General features: G+C 36.8%; 1 protein-coding gene across 1 annotated transcript; it reads left to right on the forward strand.

Moving 5' to 3' along the window:
* On the forward strand, positions 3,369–4,758 carry LOC104742023 (protein TRANSPARENT TESTA 1-like). The gene is made up of 2 exons (XM_010462985.2): positions 3,369–3,837; positions 4,330–4,758. The coding sequence occupies exons 1-2, from the start codon at positions 3,382–3,384 to the stop codon at positions 4,756–4,758; spliced, it is 885 nt and encodes a 294-aa protein (XP_010461287.1). The 5' UTR covers positions 3,369–3,381.

Below are 9,046 nucleotides of genomic sequence, written 5' to 3' on the forward strand. Positions count from 1 at the left end.
ATGATCTACACATGATTCTCTCATAGAGATAAACTCTCACCCTTTTCTCTCCAAAGGTGTCAAAAAAGCATCAAGACTTTTTCTTGCTTTTACAATATTCTCCAGAACTATAAAGTATTGCTTCTAGCAATATAATTATTTTAAGGGAAAATTTTATAGTTTGAAAACCTTCTAAATAGACTAAATCAAGTCTTGCCTTATTTTCAAACTCATAAGGGATCTACATAGTTGCTTCCACCATATGAGAGTGCATTTCTCATAATAATCCCCTTATGTCCCACTTATTTTACACTTTCAAGTGTAAGGATTACAAACCCAAATATTATCTCTTTAAGAGACTGAACTATCTCAAATAGTTACTTCTTTCAATGACTAACCAATCATTCTTTGTGTACACTTTCCAATAAAACTTTCTATTAACCGCGTTTTATGATCCTCGATTTTCATCAATACAATTATCAACTGCAACAATGCATGCAAACATATTATGACGTCGATTTGCTTATTGGTTCCTTTTCATTCTAGACATGACTCAACTTGTTGAGATTTCCTTTCATTATGATTCTCAGGTACCTGTATCTCTTTCTTACTCATGTCTACATCTCTTCAAGAAATTTGCCATAACTCTTTGCTTCCTAGGTGCCATATTAAATTATGCTCCTTTTGATATCATTGCACTGATGAAACCGAGCCAGTTGAATGACAGCTCGGTTAATGAAGCCGTTGCAAGTTGCAACACCTGCAAAAGTATAAAGGTTACTCCAAGATACTTTATCGAGTCTGTTTCTTAATTCATATTCTTTACGTTTAATTCATCCCTGCATATTTACATGTTGGTACGAATCTATATGAAAAGTCAACGAACGTACCTCTTGACTAGCCGGCTTGCCCAATTCGTTTGTAGGATGTTGTGGACCGAACATGCGTAGAGATGAACAACATAGACGTTGGTAAAATTAGATCAACAACATGTTTTAAAATTAAAATTAAACCAGACTTAAAGTCTAAGAAAATGAACAGAATAAAAATTTAAATTAGCCAATTTCAATCAAAATGATCAAAACAAAAACGACTACAATTGGACACTAGCTTGCACGTACTCTAACTGTAATTTATTTCAAATGCGGTTGTAATCAGTGTCTCGTTGACTCAACTACTTTACCAGAGCCCTCCTCAGTCCTCAGTCCTCAGTCCTCAGTCCTCAGTCCTCAGTCCTCACTATTTGTGCAAGGGTCTATAGAAACTAGAGATTTGAGTCAGTTTAGTTTGAAATATCCTTATACAACTTGGTTAACTTGGTCAAGGTCCATTGACTTTACATTTTTTTAAAAATTTGACAGTCCAGATACTTGATTTTGATAACTTGGAAAGTACTAAATTTATTAAATTTTTAGGACTTGAATATACTGATTATCATATCCATTGACTCGGTTAATTCCGCATAAATTTGAACCTACACTATAACCTCTATAAGTTAATGTTGATAAATATTTAATAACTCTTATAAAATCAGAGGTTGAACCTACATAATAAGTTTTACTCGATTAACTTGAAAATTCCATCAACTCTACAAATTTGGTAATTCCATACAGTGATAATAAATACTCTAAAATAACACTAAAAAGGTTTTACAATGATTAATGCTATTCCATAGGACTTGACTTTGCTATTTTCTTTTGTAAATTCTAACTTGGCATATCCGCTAATGTTTTAATGTTTGGAGTCGATCGAGTTTTTACATTTTCTCTCGTGAACTAATAATGGGTTACATTTAGTGGGTTATGTTTTACCTTTTACGTATAGTATCAAGGGAACACGTTAAATTTAGTTTACCGAATATAAATTAATTAATGACAAATTTTAACAATATTTTCAACTTTCTAACCAATAATAATAATTTATTTATCAACAACTAAGCATCATTTGAAAAATTCCATATACTAATTATTTGAAATATATATATATATATATATATATATATATTAATTATCATAAAATCCAACAATAAGAATTACTAAATTACTAAAATTGGTCTATAGTACAATAGCCATATGGGCAAATATTGTATGCCAGCGGAGTTGCCATAGGCCATTTTGTAGTTCATATCTTAATTCCAAGTCCCATGTCTATAGACTACGACTAAGTTGAATAAAAAATTAAAACGTTATTATATACATATATAGAAGTAATTAAATTTTTGAGCAAATCTAATAGGTATGTTCATAATAGTAGTCATAGTTGATCAGCAAAATAGAGCATACAATTAAATATGTTTTTAATTCTGGTCATTCTTATGATATATAGCTTTTGGGAAGATTATAATTTCAGTACTAATGACAATAACTAAAAGAAATTGACTCTTCATTAGTATGAATATGTTGAATTGTGGAGACCCGATATAGTATTTGACTAGGCGAAAGATAAGTATACCTTGCAATATAACTTTGCAAAGCAATTCACTCAGCGATCATATACATGTTCTATAAAAGCAAACTTATCACTAAACTTTGAATGGTAGCCTACAATTTAATTATTACTTTTCTCTTATTGGTATGTCAAATCTAGTGTTTACAAAACTAGAGGTGTTGACCGTTAGAGAGAATTAAACAGCTTACATGCATACAAACAATAAGCCCAAGAATAATAATATTGCATCTTCCATTAATAATAACAAAATAGTAAATTCAACATTAGCTTTCATACCATTACCCAAATCCGAAATTTCATTAATTGAATCAGTACAATTGCACTGTATGAAAAGCTAAAAGCTTACGTAAATGCCAAAGATAGTCAAAACCCTGCAATGACAAAGTTGCCAAATCTTGGAGAGGGTGGTCCACGAAATTAAGGTTCTTGGCTTCCCACTCTATTTATAGGCAAAGAGATGAGACAGAGAAGATTAAATTACTTCTTAACAAAGGTTGTTTTCACTCAACCACATGCATTCTCAAGTGTCTGCTCTTCACATTCCCCAAGATCCTCATTTTATTTACTCACTTCTCTATTTGGTACGTAAGCCTCTAAATTGTTTTATTCATTATTCGTTTTGTTTCACACTTGCTTTCTTAAACATGTGCAGTATAGAGATCATACAGATTCGAAATTTATTTTATCTTTAATTCTCACAGGTTAACGGAGACGATTGATACGTGGGATCTACTTACGTACCTACATGATTATTATAGTTATAAAGGTTATTGCAAAACATTAAATTTCTTTGATAGAGAGCAATCATTATATAAAGCTAACTTAATTATATATTATTATCATGTATATATAAAATATATATAGCTGATTTAAAAAATAAATAATTTCCGTAAACAAACATTCCAAACTTTTTTTTATCACTCTCCAGTCTCCAACCACAATTCATCACATTCAATGGAGTCACCACAATATGAGATATCCTCAAGCTCTTCTTCTGAAAAACCTAAAAACCATTTCCAACCTCTTGATCTCTTCCCTAACCTCAACCAAAACTCTTGTAACAACAATACCCTAATCGAGCCTTTACCGCTAATTGATCGGATAAACCTGAACTCAAACCCTAACCCCTTGTACGCGGACGAAGGGGAAGAAGAAGAAGAAGATGACGTTGAAGTGGACGTGGACTTACACATCGGCCTTCCTGGTTTTGGTAAGTCAGGCAATGGTGCTAAACAGCCGAAGAAGAGAAACGGGAAGGAGATCGTCACATATGATGCTGGAAAAGACATTGAGAATGAAGTTTCCGGCAAGGCGTACTGGATACCGGCGCCGGAGCAGATTTTAATAGGCTTCACTCATTTTTCTTGCCATGTGTGCTTTAAGACATTCAATCGCTACAACAATCTTCAGGTACGATCGAGTCAATATATATCATGCGCATTGCTTTCTTCATGCATAACCAAATATAATAAATTCATTCTCAACTTATATACTTATCTTTATATCTAATGTTATTAGTTTATTCACATATATAATTAGGTTAATTTGCAAAAAAAATAAAGCTAAACAGCCGGTAATATATTCATGAAAATATTTCATCAATTTTTTTTTATGTTTGTTCAATCTCTTAACTAAATTTAATTTTAAACAAAAAAAATTGAAATGAAAATATTTACTCAAATTTGACTGACGTTAATTTTAATAGTTTTCTCATATATATTCAATTTTAGTTGAATAGTAGTCAAAAAAAAAAAAGATCAGTCAAACTAAAATGCACATTTCTTAAATGAAACACTATATATGATCTATCAATGATATGATTTTAATGAACCATATGGTTTTTAAAAAAAATTATTACTTATACAAACCTTGTTGACTCCTTAAATATTATGATCAATGTAGATGCACATGTGGGGGCACGGTTCACAATACAGAAAAGGACCAGAGTCACTGAAAGGCACGCAGCCACGAGCCATGTTGGGAATCCCTTGTTACTGCTGCGTCGAAGGGTGTAGGAACCACATTGACCATCCTCGTTCCAAGCCGCTCAAAGACTTTAGAACGCTCCAAACGCACTACAAACGCAAACATGGCCACAAACCCTACTCGTGTCGCATCTGTGGTAAGCTTTTGGCTGTCAAGGGAGATTGGCGTACACATGAGAAGAACTGTGGGAAACGTTGGGTTTGCGTTTGCGGTTCAGATTTCAAACACAAACGCTCCCTTAAGGATCATGTTAAGGCATTTGGGACTGATCATGGGCCTTATCCGACTGGTTTGTTTGAAGAGCAGGCTTCTAATTCATCTGTCTCCGACACTTTGTTCTTTTAAATTTGGGCTTCTTTCATTTCCTTTTTTTCGTTTGCGTACGGACCATTTATTTTCTCTTAGAATAATTTGTGGTATATTATTGGGTATCTAATTGTTTCGAACTTGGAATACGAAGTGAGCCATTATATTTCTTCATTATATCGACTTCGAGTATATCCTATACACATTATCAATGAGTCGACCCTTCTCGATCGGATCCAAGCATTCTCACGTGCCTACTGAAACAGGAAATCATAAGTTTTTAGGCTTTAGCTAATGACTGACCATTACACGACTAGTACCAATGATTAGTTGACTTGGCCATCACACGGTCCAAGCCATGGGCGGACCTACTAAGGAGAGAGGGGGATCACTTGACTTGGTAAAATTATCAAAATAATTTTTTGTACATGTAAATCTGTAAAATACCAACAATACAGTTGGTAAATTTGTCTTTGGGTCTGCCATTGGTCCGTTCTTAGCTATGTTATGCTAAATTTTTTTCTCAATTTTTAAAAACTCCTTACTCTGCTCAATATCTTAAGAAATGTGGTCGAGAAACAATATTGTTGCCTTCATATTGTGATTTCAAACTATAGTACTTCTGGGTGCTTCTCTTTGTTTGGTAAACAAAGAGGCACCGCACGATGTCTCGTTCTGTCAATGAAACTTAATACCGTTCCATGTCAAATGCAACTCATGAACGCTAGCGTATTCTATTAGGTTAGCCTAGTCTAATCTCTTGCATAAATACATGTAAGTACCATCAATAAGATTTAGTGAGTCGTTGTTTAATTTCTAATAGTAAGTTTGCTGTATAAAGTTGATCAGGTGAATAATTTCTAATAGTGAGTTGTTGTGGGTTAAATGGTCAAGGATGAATCTTCTTAAAAATGAATCCTTCTAGTCAGTTAAGTCTACATCCACTTTAGGCTCCTGGATGTGGAAACGCTTACTAAAATATAGAGATATTGCCAAGACTTTTGCCAAAGTCAAGGTTAAGAATGGTGCTCTTACCTCTTTCTGTATGATAACTGGTCGGATCAGGGTTGTTTGATGGATAAAGTTGGCTCGCATGGGGTGATTGATTTGGGAATTCAGTAACATATGTCTCTGCAGGATGCATGGAACAGACGGAGACGATGCATAACCGTCTGCCCAATAGGGATTGACGATTGCATCTTATGTTATGCCCCGACGGAGACCAGATATCACTTATTTTTCTCATGCCAGTTCACCTCTGCAGTTTGGTCCGCCATAGCACAAAGGCTCTACCAGCACAAATTCACCACTGTTTGGCAACAGTTGGTGATGTTTTGAAATGAACATAGAATCAAGACAATATTCTGTATATTGAACGTAGTTGAGTACACATCTTATATAAGCCAAGAGAGAATCGCAAGTCATAAATACAAAGCTATGTGCTATCAATCAAGTGAAATAATTACATAATTGATAATCCCTAAACATGTGGAATATGATTATATACGAATGTTGATAAATAGTTCTTGAAAATTTGCAACGCTGCATCAGAATTACTCGATACAATCATGTCATTCACATAAATCAGAATTTTGATTTGAACCCCACATTTTGCAAGAGTAAACAACGAGTAATCCGAAAGAGACTGCACACACCCGTAATGACGCAAAGGGGTTGTTAGCTTCTCGAACGAACACCGTGGAGCCTGCTTGAGACCGTACAATGATTTTCGAAGACGGCAGACCTTCTTGGCATCAGAAACATGGTAACCGGGTGGAGGTTTCATGTAGACTTCTTCATCTAAATCACCATGTAAGAAGGCATTGTGTACGCTCATTTGATGAACCACCCATTGCTGACCTGTTGCAACCTCTAGGAACAACCGAACAGTTTCCATTTTCGAAACCGGCGCAAAAGTCTCACCATAATCAACACCTTCTACTTGTTTATTACCAAGTGCGACTAATCTGGCCTTGCAGCGTTCGACCGTGCCATCTGCATTATGTTTAATTTTGTAAACCCATTTCGATCTAATTGCGTGTTTTCCCGGTGGTAAATTTTCTATGGTCCAAGTTTGATTTTCTTCTAAAGCATCGAGTTTTGTACCCATGGCAGTCTTCCATACTCGTTTTTGAGACGCTTGACAAAAGCTTCAAGGTTCAACAACCTCTACAACAACAACCAAATATGCTCGATGTGTAGCAGAGAACCGTGTATTCCCAACATAATTTTGAATGGGATAAATACAGCACCCCATGACCGGCCGAAGGAGACGTGTTTGAGCAGAATTAATGACATAATCATTCAAAGCAACCGGCTGGGAACGTGGCCGAGCAGTACAACGTGGCGGAACCAGTGGCGGAACAAGATCGACAATCAGAGGATAGCGCTGTTCGGTGGCCGAATCGGTATGAGGAGACAGTTCTAGGGATGGGGAGGACTGATCTGTTCCGTCTGAACCCGTTGAGTGAGGTCTGAGTGCTTCGCCAGATGTGGGTGAGACGGAGGTAATGTGAGCGGAAGTAGGGTCGAAACGGTAGTCGATGTTGAAATCAAAGGAGATAAGTTCCCAATTGACCGATTTGTTGGGCATGAAACTGGTGGGCTTTGTGTATGTGAAACAGGAGGCCCGATAACATCCTCAAGAATTAGACCTGTAGGAGACGGAGCCCACAAAGCATCACCATCGTCATCAAGCTTCGTGGTTTTGTCGAGATCAGACGTAGCGGCAAAGGGAAAATCATCTTCGAAAAATCAAACATCCCGTGACACAAAAAAAACTTGTTTCTCAATATCATACAGTCGCCATGCCTTTTTGCCATAAGGATACCCAATGAATACACATTTGCGACTTCTAGAGGCAAATTTGTCACCTTTCTGAGATGGCTCATGTGCATAACAAAGACTTCCAAAAATTCATAAATAATCATAAGTAGGAGCAGTGTGATGAATCTGCTCATATGGGGTTAAACCATTCAAAACAGAGCTTGAAGTTCGATTAATCAAATACGCAGCCGTTAACACACATTCACCCCAAAACCGAATTGGCAAGTGAGCTTGAGAACGAAGAACTCTAGCAATATTGAGGATATGACGATGCTTGCGTTTGACGCATCCATTCTGTTGTGGCGTTCCAACACCCAATGTTTCATGAATGATGCCTTGAGAGCGGAAAAAACTGGCCAGGACTGTAAATTTGGTGCCATTTTCACTAAGTATATGTTTACTGGTTTGTTGAACTGACGTTCAGCCATGGAGATCAAATTTTTGAGATTGGCAGCAGTCTCCGTTTTATCAACTTGAAGATACAACCAAACGCTTCGTGAATAGTCATCAACTATGGTAAGAGAATAACATGCACCATAATTGGAAGGAGTCTTATATGGTCCCCATAAATTAACATGAAGCATTTCATAAACAGATGAAGTTTTATTGCTGCTCAAAGGAAAAGAAGCTCTTGTTTGCTTAGCGCGGAGAGAAACATCACACGCCTTATTGGAAATTTCAGAACAACAGAAACATCAATATTAAAAAGAGAACCAACGACCCTTGCAGATGGATGACCTATTCTCTTATGCCACAACGCATATAGCTTCTCGTCCCGAGACAACAACATTGCGGCCAAGTCCATTCTGCAAAAGGTGAAGGTGCCAAAATCACATTTCCCAGCACCAATCATCATCCTCGAAATGCGGTCCTGGATAGCAAGGAATTTGTCATCCATCTGAATAACACAACCACTTTTATCCATAAGTTGTCCTACTGAAATCAGATTCGAATGAAACCCCTCAATATAAAAAACTGATTTTAACTCTAAATGAGGACCCAACACCATGGTTTCTTCCTAGACTGAAAGACGTTGACGACCGTCGACGAGAATAACCAACACAGGTTGTTCCATTGTGCGCACATTGGTGAGAATGTCAAACCGGCCTGTAAGATGGTGAGAAGCACTAGAATCCAAAATCGAAGAAAGAGGAGATGACTTACCGGATAGTTTTTCAGTACTAGTGCTTGTGCCACCAATGAGGAGTTTAACAAGAGTTTGCCATTGCGTATCGTTCAAGCCGGTGACCGCATCTCTGTCTTTATCGGTGATCACATGATTAGCAGTTTCAACGGGTGAGGGAGAGTGGGTAAAGACTGCATTGGCATAGGATACAATACCACGACTACGACAATTGTTGCTGGAAACAGAGGCACTACAACCCCGAGAAGCGGACGTGCGAGTTCCTGGATGATCACCCCACCACTCGGGATAACCAATAAGACCATAGCAGTTCTTGGAAGCATGACCAGCACAATTACAATGTTTGCAGAACAAACC

Source organism: Camelina sativa, chromosome 14 (genome assembly GCF_000633955.1).
Source record: "Camelina sativa cultivar DH55 chromosome 14, Cs, whole genome shotgun sequence".
NCBI classification, from domain to species: Eukaryota; Viridiplantae; Streptophyta; class Magnoliopsida; order Brassicales; family Brassicaceae; genus Camelina; species Camelina sativa.